Genomic DNA, 26,706 nt, shown 5'->3' on the forward strand with positions numbered 1-26,706 from the left:
ATTCATCTTCGACACTTGGGGTCATTAGTGCATTTTCGTTAACCATATGGTCAGCTCCAATGTTCTTTTCATTCCATTTTGACATTTTAGAAAAAATGATTTTCCTTTTTTTTCTGTTATTAATGTTAGAATTGTTGTCATGTGTTCGATTCATTTCCCCCTTGTCATCACCATTTCCATATTCATCATTGTCATCACCATCGTCATCATAATTATTATAACCATCGTCATCATCATCATTGTCATCACCATCGTCATCATAATTATTATAATTATCATCATCGCCATTATCATCTCCATCATCACCAGCATCACTTGGTGAGACGCTTTGCTTTTCAATATTACTGATATCTGATAAAGGTATGATGCTGGATTTGTCAAAGTTGCTGATACTATTCCTTGTATGCATATATTCATTTTTCTGCACTCCGCTGTTTTTTTTTTTCCTTTTCATCTCGTTCGTTCTCTTCACATCATCCAATTCGTCTTCCTCATTGGATTCATTCCTTTTCTTTTTCCGTTTCTTACGCCCAGATTTTCCATCTCTATTTTCAAAAATTTTGGTTCTATTGTGAACATTTGTTCTTCTTTCTAAGGATGTCTTCCTGTTGGATTCAGTGCCTTTCATGTTAAGATGATGAATATTTGTTTATTCAAATAATTAATGAGGAGTGATAAATGACAACTGTTCGGGAAAGGGGTACTTGTCAGTAAGACGACTGGACGTAGTTAGCTAGTCAGGTGTTTATTTCCATATAAGAGGAATATTTTATTATGTTTTATTTTTTCACATGATTATTATCATTATTGTAACTTTTTTTTTTTTTTTTTTTTTTTTTTTGTTGTTCCTTTTGGATATTTATTTTTTCTCCACCACCACCCCCCAGTTATTTTCCTTCACTCTCGCAATTCAAAATTGTTACACACATTATTTTTACATGAAATAAAATATTCTTTTTGTACTACTTTTCAAAAAAAAAAAAAAAAAAAAAAAAAAATTTAAAAATTTAACCCGTTTAATCATAATTTTTTTTTTGCGTGAAAAAGTGTTAACATAATCCTATAGCATTTTTCCATTCAAAAATAAAATAAAAAAAAAAAAAGTCTAAAAAGGTAACACAATGAAAAAAATATGTTATGTTGGTTGAAAAAGTATTAACATAATCCTATAGCATTAAACAAATAAAAAATAAGAACAAAAAAAAAAAATAAAGAAAAAAAAAAAAAGCAGTTCCCCATAATAAACTACAGGTCTATTATAACTACCTTGAATATATGCAAATGTTTGCAATGCACATTTTACTACTTTTTTTTTAACTCACTACTTTTTGTAAAAAAAAAAAAAAAAAAAAAAAATAAATAAATAAATAAATAAAATTCATTCTCTTTGCAACGGTTGCTCATTTTTTTTTTTTTTTTTTATTCTTTGCTTTTCAATATTTTTAAAAAGAAAAACTCTCATGGGGAACAAGAGCATAGTTTTTTCCCAAGCGCATATTGCAAATCTTTTTTGGAGAGAAAAACTTGAAAAACACATCGAAAAATTCATCAAAGAATATATCAAAGAATATATCAAAGAATATATCAAAGAATATATCAAAGAATATATCAAAGAATATATCAAAGAATATATCAAAGAATATATCAAGAATATATGGAAGAATATAATTAACGACTTACAACAAGTGTATGTACTATGATGGGCAAATACAAGTCCATGTATGCATTTGCATAAATACTGGAAATGTTTAAAAACAAAACAAAATATACACTAGTTAAAGTTAAGATTTAATATCACATCGCACTGCAAAACAGAACAATGAAACATAACTCGATTCTTGTATTTGATCAAATTTCATTTGAGCTTTTCTCATTTTCTCAATATTGTGCTCACGTTTCTCCTTTTTCTTCCACTCCTTCCTCAACATGCACTTCCACCTCCCCCTGCTTTTCCCATTGACAGTAAATTTTCTCAATTTCTCGAGTATCGACTAGAGGCATAACAAACTACAATGTAGAATTTTCTTATTCTATTTTTTTTTTTTTTTTTTTTGCACCCTTAATATTTGTTCAGTTCATGTATTCACGTTAACTTATACACATTTGCTTACAACTCAAAACTCCTTTTTATGGGCAATGATTTTAAATACGATATGAAATTTTTTAAAAATGATTAAAAATGGCTTTTAAAATTATTAAAATGAAAAAAAAAAAAAAAAATTCATAGACATATTTATATATAGATATATATATGTACACATATCTGTCTAAACATAACTCTACTATTACATCCACGAGGTACAAAATTCATCATTCTGGTCCGAGTGAAGATCCGTGTTTGTATTCTTCCCATATGGAAAAACATCTGAATATATATATAAACACTTGTATGTATATATATATATATATATATGTATTATATCATCCCCTTCTTAAAAAACGCTTTTGTCAAGGAATGAATATAACTTATAATGAGCCATCTTTATATGGGCAAGGGTTGGCATCGCAAACAGATGTGTAACATACAAAACATTGTTTAAAAAAAAAAAAAAAAAAAATACAATAAAAAACCAAGTACAACGGTACTCAAGGGGATAAATAAATATTATGCTAATGCATATATATATAAACGTGGGTGTATATTTACAGCTCCATTCCAAGGAGACACGCGCGGCACACAAGCACACAATGTGTCTCTCTTCACAATACAAATAAATTATACAACAGACCATGCGCCCTTCTGGTGTGGTAGTTTATGCAGTTGTAAATTTCATCTTCTCGTCAGGTAGTTTTCTTTGTCTTAAATGAGTTTATTTTGTATAGCCCATGTGTATGATTTCTTTAGAACTGTCAAAATTCGATAAATGATTTTTCTCGTATAATAATTCTTACAAAATTCACTGGTGGCACATTCGTTCCCTTCCTTTCTGCACATGTCAAACAACCATAAAGAGAAAAAGAGAAAAAAAGAAAAAGGCATAAATATGTAGAATCACCCTAAGCCTTTTTCATGTCCTTGTACATTTTGTCAATTTGCTCCTTATACTTCTTCTGAACGGCGTGCCTTTTAATTTTACCAGTAGGTGTAAGCAAATCGTTTTCTATGGTGAAGGGTTCCGTGGTGAAATAAGCATCTTTAATTTGTTCATATCCCTTCAGTCCATCCTTCTTTCCCATTTTAATTAAATCATCAATAACATCTTTCTTATATTCAGGTAATTGCATAATCTCTTCATCCGTTTTTGTGATTTTTTTCTCATTTTTCCATATTTCTATTGTATCCATAGATGGACAAATAATGCATACAAGAACTGATTCGTACGAGTATCCGAAAACGAATATTTGGCTAATAAATAAAGACTGTTTATATACAGATTCTATTTTTTCCACTGCAATATATTCCCCTTGAGACAATTTAAATATATTTTTTTTTCTGTCAATGATTGTAATTGATCCATTTACACTAAATGATACAATGTCTCCTGTACTTATCCACCCATCCTTATCAATAAATTCATTTGTTTCTTTTTCTAATTTGAAATATCCCAAATTTGCTATGGCAGGACCTCTTAAGTGTAATTCACCTCTAGGTGGATTATCAGTAACTAAATAATTCATTTCTGGAACAGATACAACTCTATATTCAACACATGGAACAGGCCCTCCTATATGACCTATATTTATATCTGTACTATGAGAAATAAATGCTGGGCCAAGTGTTTCGGTCATACCATATCCTTCAAATAAGGGTGCACAGAAAACTGATTTCAGTTTTTTTACTACATCTGGACTTATAGGAGCAGATCCATTTAACATAGCCCTAATATTTCCTCCTAAGATTTTTTTAGCTTTATTGAAAATTAATTTATCCCAAAAAAAATGGAAAGGGATACCATTGTTATCTAATTTTTTTATTTTTTGTTCTAAACCTTTATTAAATAAAGATTGAACTACTGAAGATTTTTTTTTTAACGAATTAAAAATTCGTTCATGTATTCTATTATATAATCTTGGTACACTAATAAATAATGTTGGTTTTAACTCTTGAATATCTTCTACTAATATTTGTATATTTCCTGAATAATAACCTGTTCTTACTCCCTGTGAACAAAAAACAAGCATCATCATTCTTTCATATATATGCGCTAACGGTAGGTAAGAAATGTGCGTATCATTTTCGTTTATATCCAAGATGGGTAATCTTGATGGTCCTATTACTGATGAAGCTAACTGAGCTATAAAATTTCCGTTTGTCATTATAACTCCTTTTGGATATCCTGTAGTCCCAGATGTATAACATATACATGCAATATCTTTTAAATTACCTGGTTTGGGTTCTTGTATTTTTTTTTTCCCAGCTATTATCAAATCTTTCCATAAAATAATTTCTATCTGATATTTTTCACAAGACTTTTTAATTTCTACATCAGTTTCAATTTCTACTAAAATTAATTTTTTTAAATGAATTTTTTCACATGTATCTAGAGATTTAAAGAGATTCAAAGCACATGATTTATTACAAATAATTGTTTGCATTAATGTCTGATCCAAAATAAATTTACTCGATTCAATCCCTAACGAATCATATAAAGGTACTGTTACTATATTAAATGCACTACAACTTAAATCACATATATTCCATTCTTCACAATTTGGCATATAAAAACCTAAAAATCTTGCTTTTGTTACTTTTGTGTCATCACACCTGATTAATGGACACGCATTAGTATTCACTAATCCTGATCCAACCTGAATGGCTAACTCTCTTACTTCTGTAAAAGATTTCCATTTGTATGCTCCAAATTTGTTGTCCACTTTAACACGTGTACCTAAACAATCTCGATTTTTATATTTCTTAGATACTCGATCGAACATTTCCCATATATTATTTAAAGGATCATCTTCAAAATTATCAATTAATTTCTCTTTGTACATTAAATTCCTATACACACCTGTAGAGTCCTTCCTTGTAGGTTCACTCACCTTAACTGAATATAAAAGTTCTCCCGATGAGGTAAACATCTTTACATCTGTGTAAACCTATCTCTCTCAATACAGTCCTATTGCTGATGATGATATCGTATTCGCATGTACATATAAAATGGAACATACGTGCGAAGAACTTTCTTAGGATAGATTCAACTACAAATGGGACAGAAATGAAGAAAAATTTAGTGCAGTGTTAACACAGTCATACATAACCAAATGAACGCATAAGCATAACTCATACTCCTTTTGTGCAAAGTGACCATATACACAAATGCACATATAGACGAAGGGCAAAAGAAAAAAAAAAAAAAAAGGGGCGCCTTCTTCCTCTTCATATTTAGGAATATGAAAAAAATTTGCTTCATTTTTGTAAAAACTTGTGCTTGCACAGTATTCTACAATGGCAGTAAGTACAAGCACATTTACATTTACATATATATATATATATGTATATTATCACGAGGGTCTCTGCCACTTTTCAGAAGCAAAAAAAAAAAATCCAACTTGTGCAAAAACCGAGTCGTGTAGCAAAGTCACGTGATGCTGTGCGCAAATATGGGTGTGCTTACTTGTATGATAAATTTATAAAGTCCTCGTGAAGGGGTTCTTCGTAGGTAAAACAAAAATACACAATTTTCTGATGGCCAAGAATTTCCTAAATTCTACTAAAAAATGCGCGCGGTAGGAAATTCCACTAGTTGTGTATTTAAAAAGAAATAAAAGTGATACTTTTATCTTTACTTTCTCTTATACAAATGAAATGGGTGTAAAAGATATACATAACAAGGGCTACTGTGGAATATTTACATACGGTGTATATGTAAGGTATATATATTACCTTCATCGCATAGTTCTGTGGTTAGACTTCATACCTTTTCTCTACACTAATATGAAAAAGAATATGAAACAAAAATTGAAAAATTATATGGTGTGCAACGTCCAGATGGAGATAAAAAAAAAAAAAAGGAACATAAAAAAGAAGGTAAAAAAGAAGGAAAAAAAAAAAGGAAAAAAAAAAGGATGATAAAAAGGACCCGAAAAAAAGAGGTTAAAAAGTGATGTTAAAAAGGAAGGTAAAAAAGAGGGTATAAAAAAGAGGGTAAAAAATGCTGATAATATTAGCAGATAAAAGCGCGAAGCTAAAATGTGCGACTTTCAAAAGTGAGGGTAAAAGTTAGAATAAAAATGGCGCAGAAAATGTTGATAAAAAAATAAAATAAATAAATATCGTCAAAATTCCTTTGCTAAAAGTTCATTGTGAATATACATTAAAGAACGTGGGTGACTATTCCACTATTTTTTTTTTTTTTTTTTTTTTTTTTTTTTATGGAAAAATTTTTACCGTAATACTCAAGCATTATTGTACTTGTTTGCATGCTGCTATGGGTGGTACACACTTGAGCTGCAATACCAATGCATAACATTTGCATTTTCATAAGTCGATTAACTAAGCTACTTTTGGGAATTGTGTATTGCATATTTTTATCCATCACTATTATAAAAAATCTTTTTTTTAAAAGTGCAAATTGTAGTTACCAAGATTTTAGGTAAATTTAGTTTTTGCTTTCTGTAAAACTGAATTTATGTTTATGTGATGCATACTTTTGTTCTTAAAAAAAAAAAAATATAATAAAGCAAAGCAAAGAAGTATAGCAATTAAATAAATAAACAACTTTTTCTTATTTATTTACTTTTCTTTTTCTCTCCATCCATGTGCTTTTTGTTTTTGTTTATATGTATTCTTACAAGTCATGAACTTCTTTTCTATGTACAATGTTCATTATACTATAAGTTACGCAGAAGTTACATAGAGGTTACACATAAATTATATATGCTCTTTGATTTGTTTGTCCAATTAGAATTGACAATACTATTTGCTTCATTGCTTAGGAGTCAAACTACACTTTTTTTTTTTTTTCTTTTTGTGAATACTCGAATGGAATAGTTTCATTTTGTAATTTTCAGAGAATGCAATAATATTAGCGTTTTATACATCTTTTCAAAAGGTAATTTTTTTTTATCAGATCAGAGTAATTCGAAAGTTGTAAAATGGGTTAAATCGGAAATATAGTTAAATATTAACACTTAGTACCCATACCTTCGTAGTAAATCTCCAATGTACAAACATATGGAGCTTTATTTTGTAGCTGCAAGTCAAAAGGCATTAGACAATGCGTTACAAACAAAATTGAGATGAGATATATAATACAAAATATGTGATTCACACTATTTCGTGATCACACAAATTAATTTTCAATATCTCTGCATTTAGGATATTTTTTTTTGAAAGACTAATGTACCATCTCTATCAGCACATTTTGGTTCCTTAGTAATGGCTTTTTTATTCGGTCATTCTTATCAATTTATTTTTGCCATTCATTTGCTTTTAGGTGCAGAATGTTGTTTTTTTTTTTTTTTTTTTTTTTTTAAATATGCAATCGTGTACCTTATGCAAATGTATATTTTTCTTTTCTTTTTTATAATTAAAAAATGTTGTAAGGGAGGGGAATTGAAAAACATATTTAATAGCCATATTTTCCATGCTCTCCTTATTTGTTCGTATTCACAGAGCATATAAGAGAAAAATTAAAGAAAACAGAATTTATAACTACCTTTAAACAGAGCCCAATCGAGAACTGCTCCAATTGGGTGTTAAAAAAAAATGTTTTTTATTTTATCATTTTATTATTTTTTTTCATTTTTATTTTATCATTTTATTATTTTTTTGCTTTTTTATTTTATTATTTTTTTTTTTGTTCTGTTCTGCTATGTTTTATTTTATGCTGAGTTTTATGAATAGGTCAGGCGAACTCTTACGCACTTGGAAAATATTGGAAAAGAAAAAGGATTATTTTCTCATTTGGTCACAACCGTATGTTCAATTAACCTTAGGAAAATATATATAATATATAATTTTTTATATGCACTTGTTTTTATGTATATATGCACATATACTGATTTATCTTTATGTGCTAATAAAAAAAAGAAAAGAAATAATAGCCATATTTTTTTGTTTTATATCTTAATCATAGGTTTCGATATATCATATTTGCATTTTGTAAAAATTACAAGGAAAGCATCTTCTTGGTCTACCTCCTTCACCTTTGGTTCTATGTTCACAACACAGAATTTATCAGTTTAGTATAAATTAATTTTCTTTCTTTTTTTTTTTTTTTTCCTCTTTAGACATAATGTTGTTGACAACTTGTTTCTTCCCGTTTGTTGGAGGATGTATTATTGTTTTCATTCCTATTTTTGGTATTTTATTTTATATTATTTTTATGAGTACACATATGTATATATGTTTGATATTAATTTTTTTTTATTTTCGAATTGTCTCATGGAAAAAAACTTTTGCTTATAAGCACACATATATATTTTAATAAAACAAGAAACGAAATGTAATAAGGTGTAGAAAAAAAATTTTAAACAAAAGTGAAAAATTTAAAAGTAAAATGACGTAAAACAATAATCAGAACACTTGAGACAAATGGTTGATATTAAATAAAAAAAAAAAAAAAAAAAAAAAAAAAAAAAAAAAAAAAAGCGGGGGGCGATACCATGTGGGAAAAAAAAAAAAAAAAAGAAATAATAAAATTACACATTTTGTACAAATACATGAAAAAAAAAAAAAAAATATATATATATATATATATACATATGTATCTATGTATGTATAATATATGCATAACATTAATTAATTAAATACATGTGGTAAAAAAAAAAAAGGAAACGTGATGGAAAATTTAAAAAAAAAAATGGGCATCATTTTAGAATTACTTACGTATATTATATATACACACATATATGTATGTACATAATGTTAAGCAGTATATATACATGCATATGTACTACTATATCATACACGTCATATATGCTTATCACATACATGCGTGTTTATACAAGATGTCATATAATTGAGCAAAGGGCTATATATATATATAGACAGAGATAGATAGATAAAAATGTTCCGTCACATGTACATAATATATGACCACGTGATGGATATCCTGGAACGTGTAAAAAAAAAAGAAAAAAAGAAAAGTATATATATAATATGCTTTTATTTATGGCATGAATTTTGACACATTTTAAAATAAGGGAAATTTTGTATTCAATTATTTGGTATTAGCAAATATTAAAAGGATCGAAAAGATGTTTAGATACGGGAGAGAATGAAAGAGAAATATATGCACGCAAAAACATACATTTTAAACAGACACTAACAACACATGTGCATAATTAACATATTGTTTATTTTTTTCTTCATGTTCTTCATCTGGTTTTTCATCCGCCTTATGGTTACTTGCTTGCATTGTATATTCTGCGGTTTTCATTTATCTTCATTTGAAATTTTGCAAAATGTGAAAGTTAACCAAGTTGTCCCATGCACGTTTAATTTAATCATCATGAATTAATGCTTCTCAAAGGATGTGTGTGTGCAGGGAGGGAAAAATCAGATAGCTCATACAAATTTATAATATATATATATATATATGTATATACCATTTGTTTAGGTTTAAACAGAACAAAAATATAGGGTTGTATATGTATGCTCACGTGGAAGTCTATTTCGATTCTTGTGCAACATTTTTCCTGTTGTCCTTATATCCATATATGGCAGGCTTGACACTTCCCATCATCATTTTACTATTTATTTACTGCTCTTCGTTTTATACAAAATATATATATGTAATGCGGTACAAGTTATATACATCTATATATATATATATATAAATATATAAATATATTCCCAATTGAAAAGAGAATGTCTCTTTTTTTTTTTTTTTTTTTTTTTTTTTTTTCCCTTCCTTCCCTTTGTGTATTTTTTTTAATAATCCAAAATTTCCACATTTTGCACAATTTTTGCAGCTGTTGTATTTAATTCATCTTCAGGATAATTCCAAAAATTAGAACAGCTAATTAATGCATTGTTATTCAGTTTATAAATATTTTTCAGGTCCCCATTTACACCATACTTATTATTCATATTGTTTTCATCATTTTGTGCGTTTGGCATATTTGTATTATGTGAAAAATGTTCACATAAATGATGAATTCCTGGTGACATCACTTCATTACCTTTGAGATGTTGTTTTGTGTGATTATTAGTATTCTTCATTATTGGCACAGATTTATATTGCTGCTGCAATTGTTGTTGTTCATGCATAATATGATTATTCTTCTTAAATTCGCTATTTAATAAAAAGTTTTCGTCTTTATAATTATTTGCATTTGTCATTTGTAACAATTTTAAAAAGCTTTTAATATCAGAAATATTCAATTTATCATTGTCATCTTCAATAACTTTTAATGCACTATCTTGAGCAGTAATTTCCATGTGTTCAATTGTGTCCGCTAGTTTTTTTTCTTCGTTACTTGGTTCATACTCTTTTGATGAATTTCTCGACATTCTCATTGATGTTGATGTATCTTCGTTTGGAAAAGCGGTATTATACTTAATCATTGCATCGTTCTTTTTGACCTTGCTTAAATTAAAGTATTGATTATTGTTTATGCTATTCGTTTTGTCTGTCATACTACTCATATTACTCATGTTAGTCATGTTACTCATGTTTGTCATATTACTCATATTACTCATATTGCTCATATTGGTCATGTTCGTCTTACCGTTCGAAATGCCAGACATGCATGATATATTGTTCACAATATCGCTACTCACGTTGCTTCCAACATTATTTACTAAACTGTTCCCTCCGTTCATGTTGCCATTTATGGATCGGTTCATGTTCATATCATGATTTAATAATTCATTCAGAGATTTCAGGATTCCGTTCGTTTCCTTAGAGGTACTACATATATTTTGCAATTTCCTTAAATTAATTGTATTAATAATATCATTTGCACTATCCGTTTTGTTATTACTGATCATATAATTTTTTATATTCATGGTGTTCATTCCTCTATTATATTCTTCATTATTCTCCTTATTCTTCACCATATTGTACAGCTTATTATTTGGATACGATGAGCTTTTTTGGTAACTTTTGTTTATGTTAATTCCGTTCTTCATAAAATTCTTCATACATGTGTTCATACAACTGCTCATACAATTGCTCATTCCGCTGCCCATTCCACTGCCCATTCCGCTGCCCATTCCGCTGCCCATTCCTCTACTCATTCCTGAAGAAATGTAATTCTTCACACAATTGTTCATGCAACTGTTCATCGAATTTCCTATGTTACTGTTGTTCACGTTCGTGTTGCGATTCATGCCTCGATTGATATTTCCGTTCATATTGTTCCCTATGTTTCCGTTCATATTGCCGTTCATATTGCCGTTCATATTGCTGCTCAGATTGCAATTCATCATCCCGTTGCTTATGTTGCAGTTTGCGTTTCCATTTAAGATTGATCCGATGTTATTATCAGATGTACCCTTCTTTTCTAAATTCTTGTTGAACTTGTTATTACTCACTCCGTTCCGAGTAGAAAAATTGCAAAGTAGCGAATTTGAAGTCTGCAATAAAATTTCGTTATTCTTATTCTCCTCTGTCAGGTAATTACTGCTACTACCACTTGTATGATTGTTTTTGTTGTGTTTTGAAGCGTTATGGTTATGATTGATACATTTATGATGGCTACTATTCATATTATTGTTGCTACTACTACTATTACTGTTACAGATGTTGTGATTGCTATTGCTGCGATTGTTACTGCCCAAGTTATTGCTGCTATTGCCCAAGTTGTTGTTGTTACTGCCCAAGTTGTTGCTGTTATTGCCCAAGTTGTTGTTGTTACTGCCCAAGTTGTTGCTGCTATTGTCCAAGTTGTTGTTGTTACTGCCCAAGTTGTTGCTGCTACTGCCCAAGTTGTTGTTGTTACTGCCCAAGTTGTTGCTGCTACTGCCCAAGTTGTTGTTGTTACTTCCCAAGTTGTTGTTGTTACTGCCCAGATTGTTGTTCGTACTATTTACGTTGCTGCCGCTTTTATTTTTGTTGTTCTTTTGAGAGGAATTAGCAAAAGGAGCCGCGAGCATAAGGTTGATGGCATTTTGAGATGGTGATAGATTTCCAGGTAACGGTCGAAGTTCTTCAATGTAATGGGCATGTCTACAATGTGATTCAGCGTTACATTTTCCTCTTAGAAATTTAGTGCATGGGGCTGTCTTATATAAATCACCTGTCGGCCTTAACTCACAAACAGAATGTGCATAACTACATTTTTCATTTTTACAGATTCCTGCTTTTTTTGCTAATGGACATAAACTAGTAAATGATAAATCAGGAATTGGATTTAATTCTTCTTGAGAATGTGCAAATAAACAATCTACACCCCTATCACACCTACCAGAAAAAAACCATGGGCACATCTTCGTTTTATAAAATTGCTTCTTTCGTGGAATTTGAGTTACCACCAACGCTGACTGATGTTGATTTTGGTTGTTGTTGTTGTTCATGTTTTTGATGTTCATCATTTTAGTTTACACACACAGCATACACACACACATATATATATATATATATACTAAGTTATAAAGACAAAAATTCAGAAATTTTGTAATATATAGTTAGTTTTCCACTTCGTCAAATCGACTCTTTTTACAATTATCCAATTTTGCAATAAAGGAAAATAGGAAACGCATAAGAAATCGATATAAAAAAAAAAAAAAAAAAAAAAAAAAAAAAAAAAAAAAACTTATAGTCTTGCTCTTTTTTTGTACGTAATTTTTGTAATATTTAAACTCCATGAAATGTGATTGGCTTCTTTTTTTTTTTTTTTTTTTTTTTTTTACATATCTGTGTATACCTTTTCTTAACTCCTCACACCTTGGCGATGTATCGTTTTTATATATATGTATGTGTTACAGTTATGAGATTAAAAAAAAAAAAAAAAACAAAGGAGTTACTTTCATAAATATTTTGCTTCGCATAACAAAACAAACTAGCCGTATTTTATTGGATATTTTTATTTACACATACATAAATATATTGATGTAATTTTTGGTAATGATTTTCAAACTGGAAATAATGGTCAACAATTATTCTTTCTCTCTCATTAATTCTTGTGTTATCTTTTACTCGTGTGCTTTAAGACCCATGGATTAAATGTCAAAATGATATTTATGTGCACAGTGTGTGTATTTAAGTATATACAAGTATAAGCACTTACATGTAATAGTAAGATAACTGTTAAATGTGTTCCAAACTTCTTACACGGTACTTGTATATTCTCTATTATTTCAAGCGACAAATGTTATGTTCATGTACTATATAATTTCATGGCAGCAGATGAAGGGAAGAAATATATTCTTTTGGGCTTGTCGCGTGCAAAAAATATGTGTATGTATATATGTAATATATATATATATTTTAGTCGTGTGTATAACTATTCGTATTACGAATTTTTTTTTTTTTTTTTTTTTTTTGTATATTCATATATTTTTGCAAAAAATATTCACACCATGTATACTTCTTTATGTCGCATTTGTAATGGAGAAAAGGGGGTTAATGTGTGTAGTGTGCATGTATTCAATTGCTGTTCAGGTAACTTAGTAGCAAGATGGGCTTTTAGCTCATTTGGATTGTGCATAATTTCATTATTCTTGTAAGATTCACTGCTGTTTAGAACATATATATATATGTGCTTATGCCTAAACTTATTTTATTTTTCTTATTTCTTACTTTATTTGTAATGCAATTATATTTAAACAATTACAATTTACACGTAAAAAAAAAAAAAGGGTATTCTAAAAGTAAGAAAAAAAAAAGGTAAAGCCTTATTACATATGCGGTATAAATGTGTGTATAAATATGTATACATATGATTATATAAGTATGCACATACATATATATAATTATGTGTACTAGAATACATGTACATATATGTGTATGAAACAGGATAAAAAAAATTAAGTGATAACGTATACTCGTTCAAATTGAGTACATGCGAAAACATGAGATGTATGAATATATGGACTGTGCAACAATGTTCAACCATAAATGGAAATAAAAATTATGGCTGTTAAAGCGTAATAATCGTGTGTGCTGGGTAAGGTTTGTAATGCTTATGTGTGAGACTTATCCATAATTTGTGTATAATGTATATATTTACATGTGTGTTAAATATATGCTTGTTCTAACTTAAAAAACAAGAAATGTAATATGCGAATCGTTGACTATTAAATCATTAAACTATGTAAACTAGGATTTTATTGTATCACATAAAAAAAGGAAAAAAAAAAAAAAAAAAAAAAACGAAATATACCTCACATAAATTTTTAAGTTAGGGTAGATGTTACATATACATGTATAAAATAAAAAAGGAAAAAAATAAATAGTATAATCTTATTCTTTCTTCAAATAAACTCATAAAATGTAAAAAAAAAAAAAAAAAAAAAAAAAAACAATAAGGTAAATATATATAAAATACATAAATGGAAGTATACATAGTAAGAATTTGCTTGATTTTTCTAAATTTTGATAAATTGTTAAATTCACAAATTTAGCTAAATTCTCTAAATGGGAAAAATAATGATAAACAAAGACAACGTTCAAAAAAGTAAAGATACAATGTTTAAAATGAAAAAAAAAAAAAAAAAAAAAAGGTAGTAAGGGTCATAAATTAGAACAATATTTCTAAAATGTAGGAAAAGGGTCTAAGAATGAATGTAAATAAAAAAAACACTAACAGTGATATGTTTTAAATGTCAGGATTAATTGTGGTGCTACAATTTTGTACATAAACATTTGCACAATATTTTTACATAAGGGAGCTGTAAGCAGATGTATGTGTTATATAAATAAATATGTGTTCATATACAGGCCAAAGTGTGTTTCTTATGAGCATGTTCAAGCAAGTGTTCTTAAATTTATGCATCAAAAAACGAAATTGTGTTAACATGTACCTGTGCACATATGCTTTTGTTTTTTTGGTGCAGTTTAATGACTGCGTGTTAAAAAAAAGTTGGTGTGCAAAATAAAAGAAAATATGTAAAAAATAAAAAAAGTGCTTACGCATAGCCTGTTTTACATGCATGCTTAAACACGTAAGCCAAGAAGCAAAAAAAAAAAAAAAAAAAAAAAGAGAACGCAATTTTTTGGTGGCATAAATGGGGCTGAAAAAAAAAATTAAAATTTAAAGCTGAAGATGCGTGAAAAAAAGAAAAAAAGTTTAAATAGAAAAAAAACAAAATGAACAATCGATGAAGAAATATACAAAGTGGAATTAACGAGAAAACACGTGCATCAAAAATACGCAGGTTATGTGAGCGTATCCATGTATACAGACGCGAATATATATATATATATATATATTCATACATGTACACATTAAAAACATAAAAAAGGCATATATTTTCAATTTTTTACCATATATAGCAGTAATATCAGAAGAGAACATAATAAGGTTTAGGTTGTTTGGAAAGCAAAAGTAAGTAACAATGTTTATAAACGTATTGTTGTATATTTTAACGTATATATACGTATGTACATAAGTATACATGTACTTGAATGAACGGTGTGTAAATTCTAATTAAAAAAATGTAATACTCAGCAGAATTTTTAAATACAAAAAATGGCATAAAGAGTATATGTCATTCAAATGTGCCCTTAAAAATGGTACTAAAAAAGCGTTATGTTCAATGTATTCTGCTCTTCATACATCATGTAAGTGTATGCGTGCACATGTTCAAAAATTGTGACTTAAGAAATGTGCATTTAAATAATATATATACACACAAGCTTAGCTATATATACACACAATCTTAGCTATATATACACACAAGCTTAGATATATATACACACAAGCTTAGATATACATACACACAGGCTTACATATGCATATCCAAATGACAGAGCGTACTCATTTGTCACAAGTGTGTATTTTTCTATATAAAAAGATGAGAACATAAATATGTTTCTTTCCAAAAATGATGTACAGGATTACACGTACAATAAAATAAAAAATTAAACTTAAAAGTTGAAGAGTATAATTATATATGGAACAAATATTAAATGACGTAAAAAGGGAAAAAAAAAAAAAATGGGAGTGCATTTTTCAATGAGATTAAAATCATAAAATATGTATAGAATATTTATGTATACGTATTAAAGTGTAGTTTTTATAATTCACTAATTTGTTTATTTTTTTTTTAAATATTCATAAAAATGTAATATATTATTCTCTTTTGGAACTCTTTTTCTACGGTTTTTAAATGCTTAACATTACTCACAAAAATTAATATAGGAACAAATAAAATATAGCATATGGAAGGGGGACAAAGAATATTCTTTTCGTAAATTTATAATAAAAAAATATATATATATATCTTGGTGAATTTTCATTAACTTTAAATAAAAATAATAAATAAATAAATAAAACCACGTAACAAGAATATAAATTTTTATATTTTCCCATAATACAAAGTATGTAAAATTTACCATGAATTTTCTACATAATTTTTACGATTGAAAGGAAATGATAAAAAAAAAAAAAAAAAAAAAAAAAAGAAAAAAAAAAATAAAAAAAAAAAAAAAAAAAAAAAAAAAAAAAAAGGAATCAGAGGAATCAAAATGAGCGTAAATTAAATATAAAGACGATTAGGTGTGAGGGGGTTTTCAAATTACATAAATTTTTTATTTTTTTTTTTTTACTTTACATTTATTCCCATTAAACACACTACTAATATTATTACTATACAATAAAAGTTATAAAAAATATATATATATTATTAATTAAACGTGCTAACATTTTTTTTTTTTTTTTTTTTTTTTTTTTTGTGTTATATTTTCATCGTGCTCGTATGTAAAATATATGGATATTATTTAATTTACAATTTGTAAAATGATAAAAAAGAAAATCACATATATACACATATGCACAGTATTTATTACAATGTTTATATCTGTATTCTTTTTTATATATATACAATACGCGCAGAACACAGACAGTTTTTCTTTTTTTCCATAATTCCCCACCCTCTTGCTTTTTCGAGACACGAGGGAGGAAAATTTTGAGAGGCAAAAAATAAGGCACAAATTTAGGGCACAAAATAAGGCACAAATTTAGGGCAAAAAATAAGGCACAAATTTAGGGTAAAAAATAAGGCACAAATTTAGGGCAAAAAATAGGGCACAAATTTAGGGTAAAAAATAAGGCACAAAATTAGGGCACAAAATAAGGCACAAATTTAGGGCAAAAAATAAGGCACAAATTTAGGGCAAAATGTAGGGCATAAATTTAGGGCAAAAAAGAAGGCACAAATTTAAGGCAAAAAATGAGGCAACATTTTTTTAAGGCAAAAAGGAAGGCAACATTTAAATCAAATTCGTATAGCAAACTCGTTAAATCAGTTTTAACAAATAAAATGTGATTCTATCTGAACACATCACATCAACAACTTCACACAAGTATACACGAAATTAATTCCATTTCTCGCACTATTTTATACTCATGTAGGGTGTTTCACAAAAGGGTGCGCAAAAAAAAAAAAAAAAAAATGCGCTGTGTTGAACGGGAATAAATGAGAATATATCTCACATTTATATTACATAATTATGTATTTCCCATATGTCCGCGTAGTTCACATTATTATTCACACAAATGTAATACATAATGTTACAAGGGGCATGGTTCATATGTATATGTAAAATACATATCAAGCAGCCTTCATTGAAGATTACATATATACACAATACTAAGTTCTTATTAATGGCATAATATGTATATATATATATATATATATTCGAGCGTTTAACAACATTAAACATATATGTACAGGATATGTCAAAAATATAACTTCTCTTTCATTATGTAGAGAATAAAAAAGGAGAGGCATATATAGATAAAAACAAAATCATGGATAAAGATGTATATCTGATATATGTAATAATCAAATTCTATAGAATGTAAAATGGAGTTAAATTTAAAAATAAATATTGAAAAAAAAAAAGTTCTAATAATTTTGCAAATTTTTCTTCTTTTTTTTTTTTTTTTTTTAATTTACTGCTTCCACTGTCAAAAAGTGAAAAGAAGATTTAACTTTTTTTGTTCTTCATTTTATTTCTTTTTTTTTTTTTTTTTTTTTACTTTGTATAATAGCACATGAAACATGTTGCAAAATGGAATACTGAATTTTTTTTTTTTTTTTTTTTTTTTTTTTTTTTTTTTTTTTTTTTTTTTTTTAATTTTTTTTTTTTCTTGGAAAAAAAAATTTATACATTTTTTTTTTTTTTTTTTTTTTTTTTTTTTTTTTTTTTTTTTTTTACTTTGTATAATAGCACATGAAACATGTTGCAAAATGGAATACTGAATTTTTTTTTTTTTTTTTTTTGTTCGTTATCATTTTTATTTATTTTATTTTCAACATTTTTCTATGCATGGCAACAAATAATGTATACATGTATTTTTTTTTTTTTTTTTTTTTTTTTTTTTTTACGAACGTTTTTCCTTTCGCATTTATTTTTTTTCTTTTTTGTCGGCATTTTTTATTTTTTGGCGTCCGCATTTTTTCATTTTATTATTTTTTTTTTTTTTTTTTTTTGTATTACAATCCAAAAGATTAAAAAATACATTTAAAAAAAAAAAAAAATTATGGGGGCCCTTCCATTTTACCATTTTTTCACCTTTTTGTTAATATGTTATTTCTTCCCATGTTTTAAAAAAGGAATAAAATGAATAAATTCTGCACTATTTTGTCCGCAAATAGGATTGATTATTCGTTAATTGGAAAAATTAAGTAGCGCTTTTGAAAAGCAATAAGAGGCCAAAAAAATTTGCGAAAAAAAGGAGGGCGAAGAAGAGTACTACATACATATATTTCATACTCCTATAATAAAAAAAGAAAATAAAATAATTGTACAATATTATTCACAATGTTCGGCATTAAAAATACATGACTTACAAGAATAAGAAAAGTTGCAACTGCATTTTACCATGCTTCTTTATGACATATTTTCGTACCACAATCACCTCATTCACAAAGGGGGAAAATATTACATATATGACAGATGTCTATCTCGTATTTACATGCATTTTACTACTTCAAAATTGAAAATTGCAATGTTTTAGTATCGAAGAAATTTTCATAAAAAACTTTAGCACATGCATTTTTGAACATAAATCATTTTTACATACAAGATTTACGTGCATATTTTGTGTTTCTTTTTTTTTTTTTTTTTTCCCATCTTTCTTCCAATAGTTCTTCCTTTCCTTCTCTCTTTTTTTTTCTTCTTTTTCATCTGTCTCTGTTCCTAATATAGGACACCTTCGAAGTCGAAAGGATGAGATGTTTGTGGCATCATATATATATAATTACTGTATATTTTATGCATAATAGGGAATATAAAATATTTAGAAGAAAACGCTTCTTTTTCTTTTTTTTTTTTTCTTTTTTTTTTATTATAACTATTTAGATAATCCCACTTGACTGTAATGACTTCTTAAATATATGTAGTGAAAAAAGGGTACTAAAAAAAACAATTCAGATTGTCCACTTATTAAGAACAAAAAATACGTAATTTATAAGTACTAAAAATATTGCATGCATGTCTAGAAACAAACACAGTATACCAATTTCTTAACATATATTGTGCTTCCATCGACAAAATTAAATGTATTTTTTACTCTCCATACTTTTGGCGATTTAATTCAGACCAATTTCTATGTCCTTAAAAATTGAAGTTTTAATGCTCAATTGAAATAGTTTTGCTATACATTCTATGGATAAATATTAAATTTTGTACTTTCTTTTTTTTCTTTTCTTTCTTTTTTTTCTTTCTTTCTTTTTTTTTTTTCTTTCTTTTTTTTTTTTCTTTCTTTTTTTTTTTTTTTTTTTTTTTTTTTTTTTTTTTTTTTTTTTTTTTTTTTTTCCTTCATAATTAACAGGGAAAAAAAAAAAAAACGTTAAAGCTAAATTGGTATTTGTCTAAAAAAAAAGAAAAAAAAAAAAAAGGTAAAACTTTAATTTTTCGTTTAATTCTGCTTCCATACCAAATGTTTACGCTTATATATAGTTGTCAGTTTAAACATCTACAAGTTTTTATTGGTACCTTTCCACGGTTTTTCCTAGTTTTTTTATGACAAGTATGATACTTTCCATTCCCCCGTCAGTTAATTTGTCCCATTAACCTTGTTTCACAATTAGATGCATTACATTATATATGCACTTATATCATTCCCCTGATAAAGAGGGAAACACTCCCAAAACCATATAAGCTGTAACAATTGACAGTATCAAAATGGAATATGATAAATCCGATCCTACTGGCATACAATTGTTAATATAGGATCCTACACGTCCTTGTAAAAGTCTCTCCATACTTTGCATATTTTTCATTCATTGAAAGAAGCCGTTGTGCTATGCATGAATGAAAGGACCAATTTGACTTGCTCAACTTTTACAAATGTTTAAAAAATTGGAGGTTCAAATGGAATAGCAAAAGAAAAAGAAGGAAAAAAAAAAGAAAAAAGTGGAATTGAAAAAGTGTAAAAAATGGAACAGTAATCCACCAAATACAAATACCCGTCTATAAAAGACCAGAACAAAAAAAAATGAATTATTTATACAAGTTTGCAAACGTTCTCCCATCACTCATAGTACATATAATTATTCACATTGCTCCATGATTAGCTGTCCTATCTAGCATTTTGAGGTTCCACCCTTCTAACCATATCATGTAGGAGAAACACCCATCACATGTACATATCATAGCATAAAAATGCTTTCTTCAATTTCGAAAATAAAGAAGGTTTTTTCTATTCTTAATACTGATAGTTTTACTCCAAAAAGAAAAAAAAAAAAAATAAAATAAAATAAAATAAAATAAACGGGGGAACACTAAGCGTCTTCCTCTAATTTCTAAATTTTACCAAAATGTGTCATAAAAAATTGCTCAGCAGAAAAATGAGATATGTGATTCCCCTTATGTGTGCATACAAATACTCAAACAAAGAGAGGTAGAGTGAGGAAACAAACAAGTAAAAATATAAGAAAATAAATAAAAAAATAAAAAAATTATAATTACAGTAATAATAAGGAAAAGTATGAACCAAACTAGGATGTACAAATAAACAGAGCAATTGATAAAAATAAAAAAAAGAAGCAAGATCGACTAGCTGTGGCAACCTCGAGATATATTACAAATGAATATTAATCCGCCCAACCAGTAAAAAATTTCAGATGACTCCGTTTCTGGGATGCACGAATGTAATGTGAATGTCAAAATTATGTTAGAAATGAAAAATCCTACTAGGGGAATATATACTTCTATATACAGTAATATATAACCGTTAGGTTCCTAACAATAGTTCAACAGTATGAAATCACATTTTTTGGTTGTTCCTTTTCGCTTTTTCCTGTTTTTTCCAGTTTTTTTCTGTTTTTTCCTGATTTTTTTTGTTTTTTCCTAATTTTTTTTGTTTTTTTCTGTTTTTTCCTGATTTTTTTTGTTTTTTCCTAATTTTTTTTGTTCTTTTCTGTTTTTTTCCTTTTTTTGGTTCTTTTTCATTGAACATTGTTATCTTCCGTGTGAGGTGCTTTATTTTTTTTCTTCCCCTTTGTGTATACCCTCTCATCACACGGGTTGAAACCACGTTCTTCTGCCCCCACGATTGCCCAGGAGGGTGTTTCGGCACAATAATCTGTTGCTGTAAAGTCTTTATTGTGCTTCACTAGAAATTGAAATGTTTCATAATTAATCCATGTATGCCATTTATTATTTATTTTAAAAATTTTTTTTGCAATTAAAATGCTACATGAGTGTCTATGTTCACATGCAATTTCATAAGTGTCCAATAAGTACGAATTTGCATGTATTAAATTGTACGCGAACTGATATACTTCTTCATGCCATGGAATATTTTTCATAGTCAATTGATATCCATCGGAGGAACCACAATAAGTTACAGCTTTTATTTCTATAAAATCTGGGTAGCCATATTCAATTAATTTCGAATAACTTAAAATTTCGTCATTCATCATATTGTACTCTTTTACTAATGTAAATCTGAACACAGTTCTTTCTTTTCTTTTTCTCAAAAGTTTAATACATTTTATATATCGATCCCAGAAATCTTTAAATAATGGTCTATCTATATTTTTTAAAGCTTCTTCATTAGATGCATCAATGGAAAGATAAAGTTGTGTTACTTTATGTAATTTCTGTAATTCATTTGGAAATTGGGCATTCGTAACTAAAAAAGTTGATATATTTTTACTATGTAACTCATCAATTAATTTATTAATATCTGGATACATTATTGGTTCCCCAACTAATGACAAAGCACAATGTCTAACATTCATTGCATTATCAAATCTTTCTTTAATAACTCCATGTGCACCTTTCAATTCTTTAATCATACCTTTATGTTTTTCAATACCTTCTGCTACTATCATTTCTGCAGCATCTTTATTCCATTTCCATCCAGTTCCAACAGGATTTTTGTGATGTCTCCAACAAAAAACACACTTATTCGCACATGCTAAGCTAGGTGTTGCCTCCATACATTGATATGAATTTATACCATAAAATGTATGCTTGTAACATCCACCTCTACCTCTTAATTGTGATTTCGTCCACCTACATAACTTTACTGCACTATGGGAACCTATAATTTTATATCCTTCCTTTACTAGTTTATTTCGTTGCTTTGATGAAAGCATATCTTTTGGTTTATCTGTTATGAGATCTTCTAATTCATCACCACTGCTGCACACAGAAATGCTACTACTATGGTTGTCATTATTCTCCCTTTCTCTTCTGCCATTAGGTATTGTATTATTTGTTGCTTCATCTTCACATTCGTTAATGTTTGGAGGTTTACGAACATCTGTGATATATTTTTCACACTCATTCAGAGTAGCATTGTTAGAACCACCATTTCGGAGGGCATGATCCAATTTGGACTGATTCAACATTTGGAGATTATTTTTTTCAGAGGGTTCATGAGAATATTCAATCTCAAGTGGATTCTTTCCCGCTTGCGTTAATCGAATAGGGATAATTTCAGTTTTCCTTTTTATTTTCGAGTCCTTCCCCTTTATCCATTTGCTGTTCGCTTTTGCAGAAAAAAAGAAACAGTAATGGTGCAAGGAACTATAGATTTTTCTATCTGCGTAAGACATGAATGTAAACAATTGGGTATAATTAAAACAGTAGAAAAGTATCCCCAAACTAATTGTCTTAAATATACTACATTTCCATATATGAAATAAATCTTCGTTATTTTCTTCATCACAAAATTTTAACGTTTTAAATAACCTCTGAGCACCCAAATTGGAAAGATACTTATCACACTTTTTAGCTGGTGCACAAAAATAGTTATTTCCATATTGCTTGTTACCAAATCCTATACAACTATAAAAAATATTTTTTAAAAAATTCTTTTCAATTCTGAAATCATTGTGTAGATCTTCCAATAATTGCTCAAACTTGTAGCAATTACTGGGGAATGAGCCATAGCTAGATGTACTCACAAATAATAATAAAACATTTAAATCATACTCATTTGTATTTTCCAAAAAGTTATAATCGTTAAATTCATTTCCATTTAAAAAATCGAAATTAACTGTACAAATGTTCGTGTTTATGCAAATGTCTGCATAATTCACAAAATTATTGCTGCATTTATTTCTCCTTTTTTCAAATTCTTTTATGCCTCCATTTTGTTCTTTCTCATCGTCCGCATGCAATGAATTGATTTGCTCTCTCTCCCCCCCACTTTTTTTTTTTTCTAACAATTTTGAGTACTCTTTAAAATAGTCCATTAATCCACCATCATCACTATCAGCATTATGATCACTAACAGCATTATGATCACTATCAGCATTATCATCATGATCTACTTCATTCACCTTTCCATTGGCAGTGTAATGATCCCCTCCTTCTTTTGTTATTATTCCATTTATTTCATTACAGATATTCTCTATGTCCTTGAAAAAATGTATTAATTCATTTAAAAATTCTTTCGCTTTTCGGTATGTAGTAAATCCCTCAGATCCATAAACTATTCTTAAATTGATCTTTGCCCTTTTTTTACTCCTAACAATGTGTTGTTCAAAAATCCTTTTAAACATATTTTTTCGGTTTACTATCTCATCTTCTTTACCCATTTTATTTCTGGGTTTACCCTTTTGTCTGATGTGGAACCTTGCAAAGGTTCTCTCACTCAAAGGTCTGTAATTCAATTTATGCGCCTTTTAGTGCGTTCTATTACATCTATAGTATTACATCCCAATATATATATTACTTGTATTATGTTTGCAGTTTTGGAAAAAGGAGTATCGTCCCATAACATCATTGGATCTTTTAGCACAAATTGGGAAAAATATAAAAACGAAAAAAAAAAAACGAAAAAAAAAAAAACGAAAAAAAAAAAACGAAAAAAAAAAAAGGAAAAAAAAAGGAGAAAATAAAAGGGGGGAAAAAAAAGGGGGAAAAAAAAAAGGGGGAAAAAAAAAAGGGAAAAAAATAAAATGGAAAAAAAATAAAAAGGGAAAAAAAAAATAAAAAGGGGGATGCAGGAGAAAAAAACCGTAATCGAAAATCCGTTTTCTCGTTAAAAATGTCAAACAGTCTGGATAAATCAACTTGACATTGGAAAAATAGCAAAAATGGTTCTATTCCTTAATGTTCATCTTCGTTCATCTTTTATTACATATTGAAGGAAAAGTTAATTTATCATCTCTTTCAATTTTTGGTACTTTCTCACCACACAGAGTTTGGTGTATATGTTTGCATGTACTAATGATATATCTTGCTTCATTTGTTAGGCCATTTTCTCTGTGTGTTTGCTTGTTCGTTTGCTTGTTTATGAGTATCATCAATGCTCTTCTAATCGGCAGATGTGCGTGCATGTATTTGTTTTGTCGCAAGGAAATTCAAAGCAAAAAAGTAAATGAATAAATGAGCGAATAGATAAATGGGTAAGTGAAAACGAGTGGAATCGTGGCTAAATTTCATACACAGACACACGCATGCGTACGTAAACAAGGGATTGAAAATAAAAAGGAGCGAGTGTAATGCAAAATTATTTATCCCCAATTTATGTATGCAATAGGAATTGTATCAAAGTGGGCAACGGCTGGAGTGAAAAGAAAGAATAGAATGGAATAGAATAAAATAAAAAATAATAATAATATAATAAAATAGTAGTAATGATAAAATAGTAGTAATAATAAAATAGTAGTAATAATAAAATAGTAGTAATAATAAAATAGTAGTAATAATAATAAACAAACTAAAACAGAATAAATAAAGTAAAATAAAAAGCCATGATGGTGCTAAAAATAATGAACGAAATAATTAGGAAAAAAAACTGTGTAAAAAATTAATATACGCAATTGCTATGTCCTATATATACAAGTCTGTTTAGCATATTCGCAGGAATTTTTCCGAGAAGGTGAGGGGGATTATACAGGCAACTTTTTTGTTCAGGATGTTGATCCCATGTGTATACAAGAGGAACATTCTATAATTCATGTTATATTTGGAAATAAGTATATATTACACATAACGTGAGAGTACATTTTAATCTGGGAATGTAAATATGCCATCAGAGGAGAGAAGAAAATCCCTGAGCATTCACACTGCAATATGTACATATATTTCCTACTAGCTGAAAGAGTGAGTAATCCTATTTTTGTTTCATTTCTCTCGTCAGTTTCATTAAGGTGTGAAATTCTTTCCTTTCTCGTATTTATATAGTATATGATGCGAGAAAACAAAACATGTGAATGAGTACTATGAAGTTCTTCTTATCAGCTGCTTATTGATCCGTTTTTGCAACCACGCTTGTCACCTAAACATGTATTGTACCATCTTTTTGAACACATTATTATTATTACTAGGGGAAATTCATTTAATTCATTCTTCTTTTTTCCCCATATTGTCCCTCTAGCATTTATATAATACCTTTTTCTTTATTCGATATTCTCATTGTGATAAAAGATTTATCTTCTTGGGAGAAAAACACACCCGTGTTATTTTCTTCTTCAAGTTAGGTACAGTGATAGGTATGTTGAACTCCCATATCATATGTCAAAAGTGGAGTTAATGGTAAACTTTACATTATTAATGGTTATCGTTTATTTTTATCGGTTGTGAAAAAGAATAAGACTTTTTATTCGGACAAATGGATATATTAAATATATTAAGTCCGTAGGTGATCAAATAGATAATTCACATTTATCATCAGATATATGATAGTTCTTGCATTCGATGCAATGTGTATATATATATATCATCACTCTCTTGAATATCTTTAAATTTTCGTTGATTAAATGAACACATATGCGCATCTTTACCCTCATTCGTTCATAAGCATTTCTAACGCTCAGTTTTATTTTTTTGTTCCAAATAATTTTTCCTTTTTCAATTTCATCCAATGAGATGTCTTAACATTTTTGGAGACAACTTTTCAGCGTATTCTTTCGAATACATTTTTGTTTACATGAGCACATAAACCTACGTGATTCTCATCAATCCAAATGTATAGCATTTATGGATTTCCTGAGTTCAGATGTTGCAAACACAATCTTAGTAATCTCTTTTTACCCATATAATGAGTAGACGAACCTGTTTTTTTTTACCTACAGAATAAACATCTGTGATTTTTCTCAAGCACGACATTATATAAATGTTAAAATGTTCGAACTTGTGCAAAATGTGAAATGTAAAAATCGCCTAATGGACTATCATACAATGCATGTAAGGATGCTTTCATATCCAAAAGTTGTTTTTATGCAGATTTAGGAAA

The 26,706-nt window shown here is 28.2% G+C and overlaps 3 protein-coding genes across 3 annotated transcripts; all 3 read right to left on the reverse strand.

Moving 5' to 3' along the window:
- Positions 1 to 2,997: 2,997 nt before the first annotated feature.
- On the reverse strand, positions 2,998 to 5,022 carry PGO_100630 (long-chain fatty acid CoA ligase; the record flags this gene model as incomplete). Its single annotated transcript, XM_028688094.1, has 1 exon — positions 2,998 to 5,022. One exon carries the CDS (start codon positions 5,020 to 5,022, stop codon positions 2,998 to 3,000), a length of 2,025 nt encoding a protein of 674 aa, XP_028543895.1.
- Positions 5,023 to 9,820: 4,798 nt separating this feature from the next.
- On the reverse strand, positions 9,821 to 12,427 carry PGO_100640 (hypothetical protein, conserved; the record flags this gene model as incomplete). The annotated part of the gene is made up of 1 exon (XM_028688095.1): positions 9,821 to 12,427. The coding sequence occupies one exon, from the start codon at positions 12,425 to 12,427 to the stop codon at positions 9,821 to 9,823; it is 2,607 nt and encodes an 868-aa protein (XP_028543896.1).
- Positions 12,428 to 21,454: 9,027 nt separating this feature from the next.
- PGO_100650 (hypothetical protein, conserved) lies at positions 21,455 to 24,061 on the reverse strand (the record flags this gene model as incomplete). The annotated part of the gene is made up of 1 exon (XM_028688096.1): positions 21,455 to 24,061. One exon carries the CDS (start codon positions 24,059 to 24,061, stop codon positions 21,455 to 21,457), a length of 2,607 nt encoding a protein of 868 aa, XP_028543897.1.
- Between the last annotated feature and the right edge of the window lie 2,645 nt (positions 24,062 to 26,706).

Source organism: Plasmodium gonderi, assembly GCF_002157705.1.
Source record: "Plasmodium gonderi DNA, contig: Chr10, whole genome shotgun sequence".
Classification (NCBI taxonomy): Eukaryota; Apicomplexa; class Aconoidasida; order Haemosporida; family Plasmodiidae; genus Plasmodium; species Plasmodium gonderi.